This window comes from Pithys albifrons, chromosome 2 (genome assembly GCF_047495875.1).
Source record: "Pithys albifrons albifrons isolate INPA30051 chromosome 2, PitAlb_v1, whole genome shotgun sequence".
In the NCBI taxonomy this organism is placed as follows: Eukaryota; Metazoa; Chordata; class Aves; order Passeriformes; family Thamnophilidae; genus Pithys; species Pithys albifrons.
The window spans coordinates 89,854,009-89,874,032 of NC_092459.1; the positions used below are offsets into that span (position 1 = coordinate 89,854,009).

At 35.9% G+C, this 20,024-nt stretch overlaps 1 protein-coding gene across 5 annotated transcripts in view; it reads left to right on the forward strand.

Moving 5' to 3' along the window:
• The window catches only part of SRBD1 (S1 RNA binding domain 1), a 133,525-nt gene that overhangs the window by 18,074 nt on the left and 95,427 nt on the right, over positions 1-20,024 (forward strand). For all 5 annotated transcript variants that reach the window (XM_071548032.1, XM_071548034.1, XM_071548035.1 and 2 more), the window contains exons 9-13: positions 1,537-1,633; positions 2,938-3,073; positions 9,170-9,273; positions 14,157-14,264; positions 19,474-19,631. In XM_071548032.1, coding sequence (XP_071404133.1) covers positions 1,537-1,633; positions 2,938-3,073; positions 9,170-9,273; positions 14,157-14,264; positions 19,474-19,631 — 603 coding nt within the window. The remainder of the gene's footprint in view (positions 1-1,536; positions 1,634-2,937; positions 3,074-9,169; positions 9,274-14,156; positions 14,265-19,473; positions 19,632-20,024) is intronic.

The following is a 20,024-nucleotide window of genomic DNA, read 5'->3' on the forward strand; positions in this document are numbered from 1 at the left end:
AAAATTAAACTGAAATAAAAACAACAGTTCATGTTTCAAAGCCAGACCTTGCAAACTTAAAGAAGCAGGCTCACCAGAAAACTTTGTTTTTCCTTTTAGTTGTATGAATAGTCAAATACTTCCCTAATTGCACAAGCATATGCTGATGGACACAGTAAAATGCCCAGGGTAACTTTATGATTAATTCTGTAATCCTGGCTGGTTTAGGCATATGCTATCTCATTCAATTTCTCTACTAGAATTAAAATAATTTTGCCATGTGCACCTGTAATAGTGTCTTAATTCCTATTCAATGTGATGCATGTCTTGAAATTCCCTTGGCTTTATGTTCTGACATGACATAACTTTTACCATAAGAAATGCTAACTTGTAGATGTAAGGATCCAAATTTTACAGCTTCTGATAAGTTCAGGCATTTATTAATGTATTCTTATTCTCACATTTTTTTTCTTTCTGCAGTTAAATTTCTCCTCCTTGCCTTAAGAAAGGACAAGATGAATTTTTTATAGTGTGTAACTTTATAGTCCAATCAGAAGCAGGATTCTGGATTAAAAATGAGTAGCTAGAGCTATGCATTATTTTTAAATGGTGTTAATAAAGCTCTTTCAAAATACTGGTAGTCCATCAAACAGCAGAATGAAAAATATGTGCTGAAGGAGGCAGTTAATGCTGCATTTGCCAGCTCTTAAGATTTTTGCTTTTTGCTCTGAAACGTTCATTGCTGACTGTTGCTTTAACCAGGCTTAGACATATTTAAGTAAAACACAAGATGTCAATTTTATTTCATTATCTTCTGGTTCTGGTCTGATTCAACTGTTGTGCAAAGGAGAATAATGTGCCATGTCTTCTGGCCTTTTGAATTAAACGATAGTTCTGCCTGTTGGAAATCAACTGAATAATTTTATTATTTCCCCAGAGATATGAAGACATTTATAACTTCATGTCTTTGAAGACATTTTATAACTTCATAAAGTTATAAACACTTCAAAGTGTTTCATAAGATAGGATGATGCTTTCCTGACCTCAGAATTGTCATTATGCAAACTCCTGCTCCAAACCAGTGGAAATGTAAAACCACTACACAGAAAAGGCAGAATTGCCTGTAAAGAACTTAGGCAGTTTCCATATCAGTAGCAGAAAGTGTTGACTTCTGTTGCAGTTACTAATTTTATTAAAATCTAAAAAATTATGTTTAAATATACGATTTTTCTATTGTAAATAATTAATTTATATTATGAATGTCAAGATCTATTAGCATAAATGTCAATAAAATGAGAGAAAATATTTTTTGTCATTTTGACTTACGATACTTCATTATAGGCACTTTCAGCTAATTAGAAATAATATTATAGTAGTTAATAAAAAATTAATGAATTAGGATTCTTCGAAAACTCTGCAAGTCAGTCAGGTATCTTTAGTCAGTTATCTTTCAGATTGTATATATTCTCGTAGTGCTTGTTTACTTGTGTAATTTTTCCTGTTATTATTAATTGTATATTATATTGACTGTATGTTCGTTAATTTTTTTTTTCTAAGGGCTTGCAAATATCCAGGAAGTAGAGGCTGGAGTACAGCATATTTTAGCAGACATCTTTGCTAAAGACAAGGATACCCTGGATTTTATCAGGAAATTGTAAGTTTCATTCTTACTTTCTAAAATTTCCTAGTTACATGGTAAAACTCAGTCTCCTAGCATGAGAATACAGAACTTTTTTTCATTATGGGAAAACAGTATTACTGCGAGATTTAAGTCCATTCCTGTGTACATTCATTAGCCCTTCTGCCTATCTGGCTGTTAGGAGAGATCTGCTGTAGGCATGGCATGATGCTGTGACTCCCAAAGAACATAAATTCTCTGTGGCTCTGCTCCACATACAGTGGTTCTCTCTTGCAGTTAGTAACCCATAAAGAACCTTTTCTTCCTTGCATGTTCTTCAAGCTATAACTTTTCAAAGGTGCATCTGCTTAAGCTGTTGCTTCAATAGCTGACTTGGCACCAGTCAGTGTAATTAGCGTGCAGTAATGGTTGATTTTGGCATTGGTAGTTGATAAGGCAAACAAGTATGACTGTTTTTAAAGCAGGAGTTACTGATACTTTAATTGCATTAGCTGAATTTAAGTTTTCTTACATTGGTGACTTTGGTGTTTCTGTGTCTGGGGAGTTGGTATGACAGCATAATAGCCACTTGTTATTTTATTTTCTCTGCTGTGTGCCATCTGGGATGGAGAAGAGAACTATCAAAGCACATGTGGAACATGTGCTGCCTTAGGGCCATGCAATATTGTTTGAATCAGCAACATGATAATTTCAATGAAGGGTTGTGTTGTAAAGGATGTGCTGTCACTATGTGACTATCACTCTCATTCTTTCGACTGCTGGAAGTTCCTCAGTTGAATACTCAGTGCTTTCCAGATGAATCCTGTGGATATGAAATGTGTTGTATGTGTGGTAATCATGAGAAGTATTCAGGAAGCTATTTGTTACTCCTAAAAATCATGAAAACTTTTATGTTGTTAAGTACTTAAAGCAAGAAATTAATTCTGAGGCTGTAGTTCTGTAGATTCAAGAGAGGTATTGCATTTCTATACAATGGAGAACTACTATGATTTTTTTTTTCAAACTTCCCAAAATTTGTTGTGTGAAGTTGAACCCATAACTGACCAATCCAAAGTGTCTTTTGAGTATCCATTCAGGAGAAGGGCTGTGATAGCTTTTTCTGAGGTCTGCTTGAATGTCTTCTCTTGGTATGTTTCAGTCAGTATAAGTTGTGTCAGCCTCAGCATTAGTCTATGTCATCCAGTTTTGCAGGTAATTAGAGTTAACATAATGTGTAATTGAGCAGACTCCAAACTTCATTTTTGTTTAACGTATGCAGTAATGACTTGTTACAGGTTTCATGCCAAAATAACATATTAATACCTGTTTCATCTATTCAGATGTCAGCAAAAGTACATTTCTATCCAGTCAACCTTGGCAAAAGTGTCATCCAAAAATGGAAATGAAAAGGATATTGATAAATTCCAGCTGTACCATGAGTTTTCTTGTCATATAAAGAACATTCAGCATCATCAGGTACAACTTCAAATTTGTATTTTTTTCTTAGAATTTTAACTGTAATAAATGTGGCTTTGTTTTTGAATTTTGTTACTTAAAACTGATTCTGAAGATTCTTTTTCTTTACAGTTATCAAAGGTAAATAGGGGCTTTCAAATAATGCAAGACTAAACTGTTAATCAGTGTTTTAAGAAACTGAGCAAAGGACTGCTATTCAGTATGCCCATCATGTAATTAATTTTCAGTGAGCAAATACTTACAATAATTTATGTATCGGATAAATTGTACCAGTATTGAAATACTTTTAGTGTTTGTCATGCTCTCCCTCCCTTCTCCTGGTGATAAGTACATATCAAGTGTCCTTAGGAGGAGCATATAGGCTGAGCAATAATATATGCCTTGCAGAGGTGAGGCTGGGATAGATATGACACAGTAGTGGAAACTGTTGGTTGCAGCATAACAATTTGAAGCAAACATGGATAAACCTGTTCCTGTTTCCTTTGGATGTTTGCTGCAGCACTGAGTCAGAGTGTGCTGAGCCATTTGACACTAAACCTGACAGGTGAAACTGCTGGTGAGAAGTATCAGGGAAGGATCCAGAAAAATGAAATTCAAGGTGACCTAAAAAGCAGCTCAGGGGAACACCCATGCAGTACCCCAGAAATGGGTTTGTTGTGCAAATCATCAATATTCCCTTCTCTGAAGTGTCTTTGGTTATCATAGACTTGTATAACTGCGTAAAGAAATGAGAGATGAAACAAAATTACTAGCTTATGAGAAGCTGATGACTTGATAGCTAGACTGCCCCTGTTCCTGAAGTTCAAAGTGTGATGCACTCCATGCAATTGTCAAGACCTTTGAGCTAATTTATACCTGATCGCCAAATTAATTATCTCTTGTTTTGGACACAGTTACTTAGCTTACAAAAACAAAACAAAAGAAATAACCCAACAAAAAACCCCAGAAGAAAATCCCAAACCACACAAAACAGATGCTCTTAGCTGCTTCTAACTAGAAATGTCCTTTCCTTTAGAAGGCTATGATATGCCCTCATTTTTATTGTGCTTTCTATTTTAAACCAGTGCGACGTTTTGATTTAGTAAAGGACTTTGTTGCATGTCTTGAAATTAATTTGTTGCAAAAAATATTTCACAGCATAGATGGGCTAATTGTTAAACGATTTTCCACCCTCCAATATGAAAGGTGTTAGGTGAAAGACTAAATAGCTGCTAGTGATTTTAATAGACTGATCTTCTGTAGATATTTGAAGAGGTACCTGTAGTTGTTATTCTTTGTAATAAGTATGAACATTTACTGTACTTATATTGGTAATTATTTGGTGAACACTTGCTTCTAGAGGGTCTGGGAAAGTTGATAGAGCAATCTTAACTACTGTGTTGTTGTTCATGAAGGTTTGTAGATTCATCAGGAGATCAAGTGTTGTGATGTGTGGGGTTTTCATGTGCTTAACTGTTCAAAGTGTCAAAGACTACTTAGTCTTACCTGCACTGACAGTGGTGATTACTGAGATATGCAACATGTTTTGGGTGAACAAGTGTTTCCTGGGATGATGGTATGACTTACTTCTTGTCTGAGGCATCCTTTTTTTTTTCACTTAAGAAAAACTGCCAACTAGAGCCTGGGTTAGAAACCATATTTCCCAAACCTGGTCAGCACTTTGATCATGTGGCTCATTGTTTCCTATCCAGGATGTGTCCTTTGTCTGTTTGATGTTAAGATTAACTTGTTCTGTTTTGGTTTATTCCTCCTTGTGTCTGTTGCTAACCTTAATACCTCTCTCCTTACCTGTTCTGGCTCTCCAGTGAAGTAATAACTGCTGATTTTGAAGCTGGTAGTCTTATAATAATGGGATGTTTTTGCACACTTAACTGCAGTCTTTCATCTGTATGGTACTGCTGTCGACTGTTCTAACACATTGAGTTTTTCTGTATTGTAAATCACAGAAATCTGAGTTGTTTGTGCTTCACTGAGGTTTCACGGCTCAAGGTATGATAGGGCTCTTTTTTTACTAATTGAGGAAAAAAATGAATTTTATGATAATTTCTGATATGCAGAATTTGCAGAGTTCCCTGTTTTGTAAATATACTCTCACTTTTTCATGTCTGTTTTTGGTTTTTTATTTCTTTGTTTTTCAGTTTGTCTTTCTACTTTTTTTATTTTGATAATGAAATGAGAGAAAAAGTTGGGTTTTATCTTCCATATCTTCATTAAGTTTAAATCCAGGTATTGTGCTTTTGAAAGTCTCTAATCACATTCAATTTATTACCTGACTTTATTCCCCTATTGATGCATATTGCTATTTTTAAAATTTCTTTTATTTTCTTGGCTTATAAGCATCCTTTTTAATACTTAAAAGTCTTTATTTTCTCCTTCACATAAAGCTTTGAAGAAATACTACTTTTTTGCATTTGAAAATGTGCAAAAATGTATACTTTAAGAATAGAGTTGAAGATGTCCTCAAGTGAAGAAATTCTCTGATTTGATTCAAGATTATTAAGAGAAGCTTATACCTAAAAAAGATACTAATGCCCCAGGGCTAAAGGTTAAACAGCTGTGTTTGAAGAACACTTGTAAAATTCACTGTTCTGAAGACCCCCTACTGCTTTTGGGACAGACAAGTGTTCTGAATTCCTTTAGAATCATAGAATCAGTTGGGTTGGAAGAGACTTTTGAGATCATCAAGTCCATCCCTTAATCCAAGCCCACTTTGATTCCTAGAGCATGGCACTCAGTGCCACGTCCAGTCTCACCTTAAAAACCTCCAGGGTTGGTGAATCCACCACCTCCCTGGGCAGGCCATTCCAATGCCTGACCACTCTCTCTGTAAAGAACTTCCTGATATCCAACCTAAACCTCCCCTGGCAGAGCTTAAGCCCCATGCCCTCTTGTCCTACTGTTGGTTGTGTGAGAGAAGAGACCAATCCCCACCTGGCTACACATCCTTTCAGGTAATTGTAGAGTGATAAGGTCTCCCCTGAGTTTCCTCTTCTCCAGGCTAAACAACCCCAGCTCCCTCAGCCTCTCCCCACAGGGCTTGTGCTCCAGTCCCTTCACCAGCCTTGTTGCTCTTCTCTGGACCTGCTCCAGCCCCTCAATATCTTTCCTGAACTGAGGGGCCCAGAACTGAACACAATACTCAGGGTGTGACCTCACCAATGCAGAGTACAGGGGCAGGATCACTTCCCTGGTCCTGCTGGCCACACCATTTTTGATACAGGACAGGATCCCACTGGCCTTCTTGACCACCTGGGCACATTGCTGGCTCATGTTCAGTCTCCTGTCAATCCAAACACCCAGGTCCCTTTCCGCCTGGCTGCTCTCCAGCCACTCTGTGATCAGCCTGTAGTGCTGCAGGGGGTTATTTAGCTAAAGTCAATTTCAAATCACCTCTTTACAGACTTGCAAATAGAGGATTCCAATAAGCACTGCACTGAAATATGCCATTGCTGGGGTATGGCTCTGGGTACAGCCCTAAGTCTGCTCTGGCTTCACTGTTAATACAGGGTGTGGATGGGAGCCTAGCAGTTACCTGTGGGAGAATAAGCTGTGTCTCTATGACCAAAACGTGTAGCTGTGAGTGTGCCTTGGCAGTGTGTGTTGCAGTGAGTTCAGCTGCTGTGCAGCAAAGCTGCAGCTCGATTCTGTGGTTCTGCAGCTGTGACTGCACACTCTGTAGGTCTGGGGTACTTTCTATGCTGTTGTAGTTTTGTTTGCTGAGGCAATAACTGGGACTGGTGTGGAGTTGGCTTGTTTGACTGAAAAAGTTAAAATACTGAAGCTGAAATGAGGAAAAGAACTTCATTGTTTTAAAAGCCTGACTCCAATTTTGATGTGGTTGGACACCTGTGGGTGTTTCCAGCTGGAACATTCAGACACAGTTTCTTCTTTTGTCTGCAAGAACTTGACTGGACTCTCTTTGGATGTAGCTGAGTAGCTCTACCAGCACTTTCATAACTAAGGAAAAAAATGTTTCAAGAGTTTATTTGAACTTTTGACTAATTGTAAACAGTTTGATGTTTGTGTATGCCTAGGGGTTGCTTTTCTCTATTTGGAGATGACTAAAATGATGGGAGGAAAAGAATTCATGAATAAAGTGTAACATTTGAGGCAAGTGCTCTATTTTCAATCTCATACTTAAAAAGGAATTGGAAATTAAAAGTCTTTGGCAAAGTATACAAAACTTATTCAGTAAGTCTAAGTAAATCTGCAATGTAGAAGAGAGCTGTGCAAAATGAAGGATGTCATATTTTTATGACAAACAGTATAAGGTTTGATGAATCTTGTGACTAGATCAAATTGTTGTTCTTGCTTTCTCTGAAAAATGTATGTTGTTTTTAACAACCCTGGCCCTGAATCTGTTCCAGTCTTAGATAAAAGGAGTCTTTTTCCAAAAGTGAAGACTGCTTTGTGTCTAGAATGGCCACATTTTAACCTGTTACTTCAAAAAACTCCAAGCAAAAGAAAAAGACCTTTGTTATAATAGAGCAAGAAAATGAGTAATGCCTTTCTTAATTAAACATTTATTGGCTGATAATTCTTCTCTGAATGCATCACTCAAAACAGAATAGGCAGTTTGTTTAAGAATAAAAATGTAGATAATATTAGTGAGTGCCTTAACAGCTGTTTTAAGTTCAGGTGACTGACACATTCTGCAGATGGAGTGCCAGGAGACAAAATGGGATGCAAATATTGACCCTGCTAACAGCATGCTGAATGATGACATTATAATTCTATCAGATACATTCTCTGTTGTGAACATCATTTTGATTTCATTTTAACTTGACATTTAACTTTCTCTCTTTTTTTAAAAATAAAATCAGAATTAAACATGAAAGCATTTGATTTGTTAAAATGTGTCTTTCTAATTTCTACATGAAAACATTTGCTTTGGCAGACAAAGTACCAGATGCTATAATATTTCACATGCAATCTTTATTATTAGCTTTGTTGTTCAATGATATGTCAGGCCTGGTATGTCACAGGAGCAGTAAGGCTGAGGAATATAAATTGGTACTATGTCCTGGAGTCATTTTAAACCATTGTATTTAACATATGTGACATGTCTGAGTTAGCTAGTGATTGAATTAAAGTTCATGATTGACACAGAATGCTCTGTTGTGACAGTGCTCAGGGCCTGCTACATACAGCAACATGTGTAGTCATACAGGAATGTCAACTTCAAGCAGTATTCTTTTTTTACTTGTTTTTCTACTTTAAAATACTTTGGAAGGAAAAGGGAAATCGAAAGACATGGCTTTTATTTTTAGCTTCTTCTGACTATTTTTCTGTTTCGAAAATCAATGAGTTTTCTTTACACTGAGGTGGACATTCACTGTCTCTATAGTGAGATTAGACTAGTAGATACCCACCAGTATCCTCCAGGATCCACCACTTGTATTGTGATCCTTGTTGTAACTGTGGAGTCACAGTCTGCCATTTAAAACTGAACACTGTATGCAGGTAGCACATATGCAACCCAGTTTAGTTTTAGATCATGACTAGATCGTGTCAGAAATGTGCATGTGTTTTAAGGCTGGAGTGCTAACATAAAGAGTGTATCTACTGTCTTTTCTGCTATTTGTGAACTAGACATGAATGACTCGAAATCCTCTTTCAAATTAGGCTGAGTGCCTTTGTGTTACAAGTTCTGGTTCATAATTAATTTTAAATTTGGATTGATCTTAAGAAAAAAAAATGAAACCTGAAGCACAGGACTCACTTTTCCCCTCTGCAATCTCTAGTGCTGATTGGAGTCACTTTTCAGTTAATTTTTTGAGTTTTAATTTGGATTATTAAGATTATTCCACCAGCTAAATTTATGCTGTCTTGTATTTTAAGTGTATTTAAGATAAACTGAGCCTTGAGATTGCAGACTCCAGGAAAATTGTATGATTTGTTATGCCATGGCATGATTTAATCTATGTTTAAATTGTGGATGTTATCTGTACATGCTAGTACTTTTTGAACTGATTCACTGTACCACCATCCTGATTTGCTACAGAATGTCAAGCAAGTGCGTACACAAATGTTGATAAGTTTATCTTTTGGATATTTTGTGTGTCATCTGTCTCTGCCATTTATGTTTGCACTCAGATTCTGGCCATTAACCGAGGGGAAAATCTGAAGATCCTGACAGTGAAGGTCAACATTCCTGACGGGGTGAAGAATGAATTCTGTTGGTGGTGTGTCAATGAAAGGTCTGCATGGATACATATTCTTACAGAAATCTCATTTTTTCTATAGACTTCTGCATTCTGAAGTGTACCTCGTATGTCTTGTTACATTAAGAGAACAAATTGAATTAATATTTATGGGATTAGATGAAATTAGCAAGTGGATAATTCACATTTTGTTTCCAACTGCTGTAGCATTATGCTGAAAAGATCGTGCCTTGGGCTATATCTGCGAGTTCTGGTACCATTCTGAAAGCAATTTAATTTAAAAAGAAATGTGCTAAGGCTGATGAAATGTGAATATATTTTCAAATGGTAATATGCATCACATCCTGTACTTTTTACTGGAAGGACCTTGCAGAATCCAATAGGATATACTTCTAACTTGGAAAAATAACTTCATATGCCTGATTGCAATGATTAAATAGGGTTGTCTTGGATTTTAGATCAATGAAGTGCATAATTTCAAGTTTCAGAAATGTAAGGAATTGCATGTTTAAAAAAATTTATTGGATTTAACAGACAAAACTAATCTTGAGTGCCTTCAATACATAATTCTCCCATATTGTGTGAACTACCTCTTGCATTTTCATCTCTGGTTAAATTAGAAAACTGAGCTCTAAAAACTGGATTCTTTTTATTTTTTATTGATTTGCTCTTACAAGTTGCCTTCTTTTAAACCTATAGTGAGTTGTTTAGTGTTGCATAATTTTGAGGATTTTGCAAAAATTTGTGTTAAATGTATGTTATTTTGTGCAGCCTCTCTGTCGGTCTTTTTCTTGGAAACTGTACCTTGGTGTCTCTGTTGGGCAATATTGTGATCCAAACTGTGCCTCTTCCTAAGTATAAAAGACAAGTTTCTCTTTCTCAGTAGTTTAAGATATTCGGTATTATCTTAGGAACTGATACCTTTGCATCCTAAAATTGAATAACCAAAAGAAGGAGGAAATGCACCTTTTAATGTATAAAATTGAATACTGTCATACCAATTAACCGTTTTTTTTTGTTTTATTCACAAGAAGTCCAAGAACTGGCTGTGGAGAAAATGTTCCTTTTGACTGTAGAAATTTAATAGGGCTGTTTGCTCTGAAGTGAAAGAATAGGGATCTGAAAGAATTAAAATATTCATTTTGCCAGATAACATAATATGACCTAAGACTAATAGTACCTTTTTTTTCCTTCCAGGAAAGTATCAGGATTCATAAATGCTCCTTTTTCATTCTAGTTTTAGTACCTGTACCACTGTAACAGAGTTTCTGTCCTCCCCTAAACATGTGTATTCTGTAGGCAGGCCATCTCTGTCAGTCTTGCTTTTACTGCATCTATGACAGAATTTGGAAGCACTGTAAACCAGAGATAATGGAAGAGCTTGTCACTGCTACACAAATAAAAGTGGGATGTAAATTGAGATATTTTGGTTGAATACACTAGTGAATCATTCTGAGATAAAAAGAGTATTGACCTTGGGAATGAAACTACTTAATACTTGGCATTCATGAGGCTATATATGCTTATAGCTTTTTACTATTTCAGAATAACTTCGCCACAATTAGAAAACTTCTGAAGGAATGATTTTAGTAAATCTTGGTGCATTAACACCTACAGCAGATTCTGGTCATCCTTGTTAATTTGGCAACTGTGTTGTCAAACTGACAAATAGTAAATACGTATTCTGCCTTGCACGCTTTAAAATGACTGTCCAAGGGTAGAATTTGCATTATTTTCATTGCATTGATTTACTGGTGAGAGCAGAAGGTTAATAAGTTCTGATTGATTCAATGGTTTCAAAACTTTGCAAAGGTATTAACTAATTTCCTGGAGGTTAAATGCAAAATGAGTTGCAGAACCAGAAGTGCCACCTTGCTACAGAGTTTGATCAGTATTGTAGCCACAAAACAATACCACCTACTGCCTATTAAATTAGCCGCAAATATTCTAACTAACTTTTTTGTGTTCTTCTGAGACAAATTTTTTATCATTAAATGTCCTTGCAATAGAAAGTGAGTTTGGAAGACTAATTATTGCATTGAGCTCCATGTAGGTGCTGTCTAAGAATATTATAAATTTTTTCCAAGTTCATAATATTTATTAACCTGTGAAAGCATCTATGTTTCCTTAAAATTCAGATTAGTGCAGAAAACTCAGGAACATCCTTCTGCTTGGCCCTGTGGATTGTATTTTTCCCCAGAAAAGGGCATCTCTGCTTTGAGAGTGAAATTAGCTCCGTTAAGACTAGAACTTTACTGGTCCCAAAGACTTGGCTGTGAAGTGAAACACAGAAAAATTATCAGGGAGAAACAGCCAGAGAGGGGCTCAGAGCTGCCTTTGAGTTGTTCCTTGGGCAGGGGTGAGAGTGCATTCCAAAGTGGGATTGCAGCCTTGAAAATGAAGTTTGATGTTTGATAATATTTTTTTCGTTTTCCCATCAAAATTCTCAGAGCCTTTGTAAAGTCCATGGTACAGGCCTTAAAGTCTTGTTTTGTCTGTGGTTACTAATTTGGTACAAGTTTTATATAATGTCTTGGAGGCCCTGCTGTTTCCCCATCAGCTCTAAAAGCCTGGTTGTGGTCTTCCTGGAACAGTTGTTAATTAAGATCAGTGGTTCTTGATGTGGACTGTGTTAGTTCTGTTGATGTAGTTTCAACTCCTGTGGTGTATCAGTGGTCTAAGCCATTTATGCTTATGGTGGTCCCTGTTGTGAGCAAGTGCACGTGGAGAGATGATGAGCAGAAAAAGATGATATTATTTATATGTAGCTTTCCTAAATAGGGCTTCAAAAGTCAGGTCTTGATTAAATAATCAAGGAAAGTCCATTCTTAGAGGGAGGCTTAACTAGGCTGCTATGATCTTTAAAAATATACACATGTGATTTTTGCTTTGTTTTTTGAAGCAAAGCAGATTTTTCTCTTCTTGGAAGTACTGCACTGATTAAAATGCAGTATTTGCTGTGATTGAACTTACTGCTTGGATATTTTTGCATTTATAGCAATTTCTAACAGAATATTGCTTAAATAACTTTTACTTATATGTAGGCAGGTAATAAAAATATCTGCTGTGATAACTTACTTGCAAAGGAAAGGTTTGGTAACTGGCTGTAATGGATTGAAGAGCAGGAGAAACAGCTGCCAGGTTTCCAAATTCATTCTTATTTGTGGTGAGGATACTTTCTCGGGGACTGTAGTCATACTTGCCACCTGTAAAAACGTCATGTTTATAGAATGTGATGGCAGTAAGAGGGTTTTAAAGCCTTTGCCAGTTTTATATAGTTATGGAAAGAGTCTCTGGTTACAAATAAGTATAATAGTACTATTTGCAAAAACTGTTAGCAAAGTGATGAGGTCATGTGGCTAAGCACTCACAACCCTGAATGTTGTAAAACTAAATAGTAAGCTTAATTCTGCTCCTGTGTCTGTCTGCATTAATGCAGTGTTGACTCGATCATACATATCTCAACTATTATATGCACAGACACTTAAAAAAGCTGTTTCAGGAAATTGCAGATCCCCTTAAACAACTGAAAAGCTTTCTGGGTAGGAGCAATTTAGAATTCTCAGTGTTTCTGAGTGACTGCAAGTAAAAGAAGGCAAACGTAAAATTGAGTTCTGGTTTTGCCTGGACCTGCACCTGGATTCTTTACGAAATTATTATAATTCTATCATGTTGCATTTAAAAGACAAGTCAACCAAACAAAACCTTAAAAAATGTACCCAGACATATTAAAAAATAAGTATATATCTTGCTTAATAGCTTGCTACTCAGGTATATTAAATAATACAATAAATGAAGAAAACTGACTGTTATCAATATTTTTAAAAGTAATAAAAAACAGGTGGACTTTATTAGAAAATGTTATCAGTAGTTATTTCTGCTTGAGTATAATCTGTCTGGTTCCTTCTTCTCACTTTTACTCTCTTTTTATTGGGTGGGCTATCTCGGTGAGTCAGTTCTGCTTGTTCAAGGACACACACATCCCCCCTAACCCACATCCCCCCTAACCTGCATCCCCCCCAGTCCCCTCCTTCATGGAACATTGCCCTCAAAAAAAAAAAATAAATTGATTAAATATCTAGGAAGATTTGAAATTGAGGTGTATTTTATAGCAAAATTTGAAATAATTGTCATTATAGTTATGACTACAGCTCACTCTTCCTAGAAAATGGAATACTTCAAAGATTTTGGCTAGAAAAAGTTGGGAAATAGTCACACGTTTGTTTGGTATTGTTTATTTTCCCCTTTTTCTATAATATTATTTACATTTCAAATATATCAGCAACAAGTAAAAGATGAAAAATAATTTGCAAGTTGTTTGGCTTTGGAGGCTTAAGAATTGCTGCAAAATTGGTAAAATTTCATTTAGCGTTTCAATGGAGATACTCAAAGCATTCTAAGTGAAATTTGAATTGGTTTTCATTACTTGATATTAGTTTAGCTCCTGAATTTCCATCTGTGCCTAATTGCCTTATGTCAGTATCTCTACAGTGGCACTCACAGAGGATGTTTAGTCATGTTTTTTAATGTGTTGAGGAATAGTAAATAATGCAACCCTAATGGTAATATGTAACCAAGTTTTATTCAGTTGTTATAAGCTTTGACTTTTCAAAGGGAAGAATAATGGGTTTTTATGTTTTCTTTAAAACATAAAATGTTTTCTTTAAAACATAAAATATGATTATGTTTTAATACCTAAGAAAAGATAAGCCTGTCCCTTGTGTGATAGTAGAATCATGAACAACTTCTCATTCCATTTGTATTTGAATCTATGATTTCACTGCCTAATTTTTGTAGTAATTCTGCAATTTATAGGACATTATAATGTAGATATCTTTTTGTGAAATTCCTTTTTTATCTAGGTGTTTGCATATATTCTTAAAATATTTTTGATATTTCTTGCTCTAATCTTTTTGCAGATGGAGACCAAAACAATTTTTAAAACCAGAATTTATGAGGATCCTACGGAATTCAGTGGAGGATGCATATAAACGCCTTATACATCCTCTTCTCTGTAGAGAATTCAGGTAAGCCCAGAATAAATCTATGTTTTCATATTTTGAATTTAAAGAAAAAAAATCCCTCTCCAATATTTTGCTAGATCATCTTTTATCCATTTGAGAATAGCATGTTTTTAATCCTCAGTGCTTACAAGAAGAAATGAACTGTGTAGTCTTGGTTCTATAGATTTTCTTTGTGACCCTATCCAGTTTAGGCTACAGTAGAGAAATGATCTTTCTGTGAAGACATTTTACATGTTCATGTACTTGTTACTAGTACATTTATCTAATAAAGTTACCATATTACCATAACAATTTTCTCTTTTTTCTTTTATTGGCATAAATCATTATGTCACTGAATTTTCCCAGCAAGTTTTCATGTCACAGCAGCAGTACTGTCACTGACATTGTTCTGACTCCCTCTCTTTTGCCTTTTTGAAAGAAGTCACCAAAGTATTGTTGTGGTTGGAAGTGTACCTCACATTTGCTAGCTGCACTTTGTGGCAAACAAATGAGTCACAGTGTTAGTCTGATACCATTTTGTGGGTATTGTGATGTCTCTAGAAAAGTCAGTACACTTATTTCTAGTGATACTGTAATAAGATGTCATGAGACAAAATATCACTTGTTAAAATCTCTATTATTGTTCTAAATTTAAAGGAAATTTAAAACTTAGTATCAAAGTAACATGAATTAAATAGGTTGTTATATGCTCTGGTACAGGAGTTTACCGTGTATTAAAATGACTTAATATGTCAAAAAGTCTTATGTTCTAAAAGCATTGCCTTCCAATGGCTAACAGTAGTTATGGTGTGATTCCTCTCTTCAAATATAAGAGATGCTCCTCAAGGCATAACATGTTTCATTCTGGCAAGACTTTCTGGTATGTGACCTGAATGTTAATACTTGTTTTGAGGTAGTTCCCAATTAAGTTTGCCCTGTTTCTTGGACTAGAACTGTTGAGATTACTTGGATCAAAATGACATGTGTTGGCTATTCAGTATCTAAAAACTGCAATCACATTGTGAAATCCGGTTCTTCTGTATTTTACTGGGTGTACTTTTATGTTTCTGTTCATATTGGAATTATTTTCCTGATACTTCCTTTCATGAACATCATTCCTTGAATGCTCTATATTTTATACATCTGAGGTGTCAGCTCAAGTTTTTAACAGCAGATATTTCTCATGGCTTTTGGGTTTTTTCACTACAGTATGTTATGTTTGTCCATTGCTTCTCAAGCAAGTTTGCTTTACCTCCTTTGATTAGCAAGCCTGTTTTTTTGCTACTGAGAAGTTCACAGATTTGTGAAAGTTTGCTTACTTTTTTTGTGACCACAGTACATGTAGCTACTCTAGGGGAGGCACTGTGTGTATTATTTGGCCAAAATGATGAACAGGTCATGATGGAGCGTCCATCTGTTGGCATCTGTTGTGTAGGAGGGAAAGTAGTTGTCATTCCTAGCCATCTCTACAATCAAACACTTTTAAAATAAAGAAAAAAACCCTTTTACTTTTTAGTGGGGTTTGGTTTTAAGGTAAATAAGCAAGCTTACATAAGGCTCTTTTATTTTATTTTTGTTCTGTGGCTTGTACTAGAGGATTGTTGTGGCCTGTGTTGTGTACAACACTTTAAGGGCTGCTGCAGCAGTATGTTGCTGAAGGTTTTCTGTTCTCTTAATCAAAAGAAAAATAAAAGCTCCCTTCCCTACTACTTTTACTAGATGTAGTTCACAAGTAGTAAACACAAAGAATAGGAAGCTTGCTGCCTGTTCCTGAGTGGATGTCATCTTAGATTTTACTCTTTGTGATAATTTTTGCACGATTGGTGGTGTTTGGTTAGGAAAAGCTGACACATCTCCTATGGAGAGGAACGCAAAGCACCTGACAGTAGTATTCCTGGTCCCTGACCACTTAATCCTTATCCTTCTTTTATTCTTTTTTTGCACACACCAGGAGCTGTATTTTAGGACTCTTTCAAAGGGCTGCTAAAGTATTCAATACCTCTTTTAGCATTAATATTTCCAACCCACCCCCTGCTGTTCTTTTTTCTTTTTATTATCATTAAATGTTGGAACAGAAAGTTTCCAAGAGTGTACTGAAATTGCTGATGATTCTAGTGATCAGAAGAATGAAACTCGCCAGCAAGACAGTTACCTTATTTATTGTTTAATTTCCTTTCTTCCATTCTGTCAGATATCATCATCTCTTGTATCTGGTATAATAATGTACAGTGTTGCTTTTGGCTCTTTGAAATACATTTTATCTTGTTGCAGTACTGCATGGAATGATTCCATCGGGGTTTCATACAAGTGATGTGGCATGGACATATTTTTTTAATGGATAATCCTTTCATAATTTTCCATGCTTTCCCGCTGAGAGTGGTTTCTCTCCTCTGTCTTCAGGGATACAAACATTTCTATGTGTATCTTGTTTCACACCTGAAGCTAGTTTGCAGATATTTTTCCATGGAAAGACTGTATGTGGAAGTGAGGAATTTTGAATCTCAATTTAAAAACTGAATCTTATAACATTGAATATAGAAACTAGTTGGTCATTATTAGGTTATTTGCTTTTATTACAATATACATGTTAGTGATACATAGTCTGAGTACTTTGTAGAATTGGAAGTTGGGGATTAAAATCCTGACTTGATTGATATTTTCTCATAAAGTAGCAACTGAAGGGTTTTGAGGTTTATTTGTTTTGATTTTTTTATTATTTCCAAAATAACCATTTTTTCTACTGCTTAGAGAGGAGGACTGCTCTCTGCCTTATATATCTGTCATATTAATGAGAATTGTCACAAATTGGAAAAACATGGAGCTGGGCATCTTGCCATTTGGATGATGCCAGTAATGCACTGAAAAAGTGAAAGATATTAGATGGTCTGAGGTAGCTTGATTTTTTTTTTAAATTTCCTCCCCCCCTTCCCCACAAAGGATCAAATTATTATCCCAAACTTGAAATTAAGGGCCAGTGCTTGGGACAATAGATCATGTAATTGATACAAGTGTTGAGTGAGAGAGAGTTAGAGAGAAAAGAGAAGTCTATATTTGAAATTAAAAAATACCGGATATTATGTCATAGAAAGGACGTTCCCCCTACGCACCTGGCAATTTCAGTAACATTTCCTGTTGCTATAAAAGTTTCTGTATATCCATGCCAATTTTAAACATGATTTCCATAAGGCACTCGTAACTAATAGCATGTGTTTAGTGGTAATTTTAATTCCTGCACAAGTCTACACTCACAGGTGGACTGATAGGAATTTGCAGTGTGGGAGGACTTGGCCATGTGGGCAATTGAGACCCTGGATCTCTAGGGTAGATGGAAATGTGGAACTTGGCCTGTCCTTGTACAAAGCTTCAAGTCCAAGGGGGCCCGAGTCCAACCTTCTCTTGCTTACAAGCCCCTTTTAACCTAGATTTGTATGCATGGGTGGCTGGTTGAATCTTTGTTATGTGTGTATATAGGAGATCCATACTGCTGTGAGGCTTAGGTATTTGCTTTTGTTTTCTCTGGTTTCTCATGAGTGGCATCTAAGTGTTCTGTCCCTGGACTCTCCCTTGAAGAAGCTCAATCTGTGCTTTAGGTTATTTTTTTCCAATTTTTTAAGACCAGGATAAGGATGCTGCAAGCATGAATGATCAGGAAATGAAATGACAACTGAAATTCAGTTGAATGAGTGTAAAATGATGCTTGCAGGGGGAAGTACTTATCTCTGTTCATTTAGTATACCTGGTACAGAATCAAAAAGCACAGGGATATAAGGAAGCCTCTTGCTGTTGCACACTTCCTTGGGAAATGTTCAGTCAGTAACGTGTGAAGGAGAATTTAGACCTCTCTGATGATGAGGAGTCATTAGTTCTTTCTGTGCCACTGTGGGATGAGACAGAGCTGAGCTGGTCATTTGGTTGGATACTGGGTGCATTCAAGTCAGGCTGTTAAGTTCTTCCACATCTGAAAAGTGCTCGAAACAGCTTCATATTATATCATGTCAAATAGCCCTTATGTGGGTTGTCTTTGAACTGTTTGTAGCCTGCTTGTGTCATGCACTGATTGACATACACAATTTGAGTAATTTTCCCTACCCCATTCATAAAGAGTTAGTTAACTGGAACACAGTTTTTTTCCCTTCAGTAAAAATAAGCCCAGATATTTCTTCTTTCACTGATGGGTGTAAAGAAAAGAGAGAATAAGGGCCTTGGCTACCCTTGAAGTGATAAAAAGGTTTTACTGGATTTCTTTTGAGTCCCTAAGTAGTGTAATTATTGACAATGTAATGCAGCTGAAAATGGCAATAAGTACCTGCAAAAGAAAAAAACATCAGCTAGGTGATGAGTATTTGTGTCCCCATTAATTTTTCAGTTTTACTTTTTTATATAAGATGCAATATGATGACAAAAATACTTGTCCTTGTCAGTCATTGTCCTGCTGGCCGCATCTGACACATAAGACATCATCTATCTTGTACACCTTCACTAAACGAGAGTGAATTGTTTCTTGTAACACTCTGTTGTAGTGTTTGTCCATAGACTCATCAAAGTCAGTCCTTGCTGTACTAAGTCGCTTGTTTCTATCGAAGAACATAACTTGGAAAATAAATGTTGGGAAACAGGAAGCATCTTGGCCCATCGGCTTTCCTGTTTTCAGTTCTGAGAAAACAGAATACCCAAAAGCTCAATTCTAAGTTCTTCTGTGATGGTTGGTAAATAATGTAATTCACAGATAAAATGAATTGCCTCATGAGTCATGGTGTGTTAGCAATTAATTGGAGAGACCCTTCCAGTTCCTCTCTAGTACCTCTTAGTGTAAGCAATCACACTTTTTTTGCAGGGTAGTAATTTTACTCTAGCACTGTGAAATTATGATTAATTTTATCCATACCTTCTTCAAATCCACTTTTCTTTACAATTAGCTATCAGCTTTGCTAGGAAACTGTTCTTTGCTCAAAATTTGAAGTTGATACTTGACTGTTAGTTGGTATTTATACATTCATGTTAGTGTTTCTTTTATATACTTTATATTGACAATTTCTTAGAACAAGAATAAGATTAGCATATAGCTGATTCCCTTTTAAGAAGGTGGCAATAATTTGCTTTGAAGTTTAATATTAAATTAAAGAGAATGGAAACATGATTGGGAAAAGCCTGACAACTTTGGAACAATTAATTAGTGCATTTGAAAGCTGATTGAAGAGAAATATTTTCTTTTTCTTACTTCCATCCTTCTAAGATCCAAGTTGACATCTGATGCAGAGAAAGAGTCCGTGATGATGTTTGGGAGAAATCTCCGGCAATTGCTTCTGACGAACCCTGTGAGGGGCCGTACTTTGATGGGAGTAGATCCTGGCTACAAACATGGCTGCAAGCTGGCAATTATTTCACCAACCAGTAAGTTTCAGTTCTAAACATTTTTGAAAGGACTGATAAAAATATATTCATTTAATAGCTTCAAACCCTTTTTTATCATGTTGTAGAGGTGTTTTTGTGAGGCTTTCGGTGTTTTCCACACCTCATATTATGCAAATTCCTTTCTTCAGCTAGCTTAAGGTTAAGTTTCTGCCACCTGGGTTCCAGTGACTTCTTTGATGTTATTATTCCTCTCCAAAATAGACTTTAAAATGCCTTTTGCCTTCCTGAATACAAGTTCAATTGTGCCCCTCAGCAGTCAGCAAAGAGAACGTTTGGCATTTTTATTGTTCACCAAAGAATTTGAATTTCAATACTTTATATAACATTGCTTTTTTCATGGTTAATATCTTGGACATGTGGACACTTTTACCA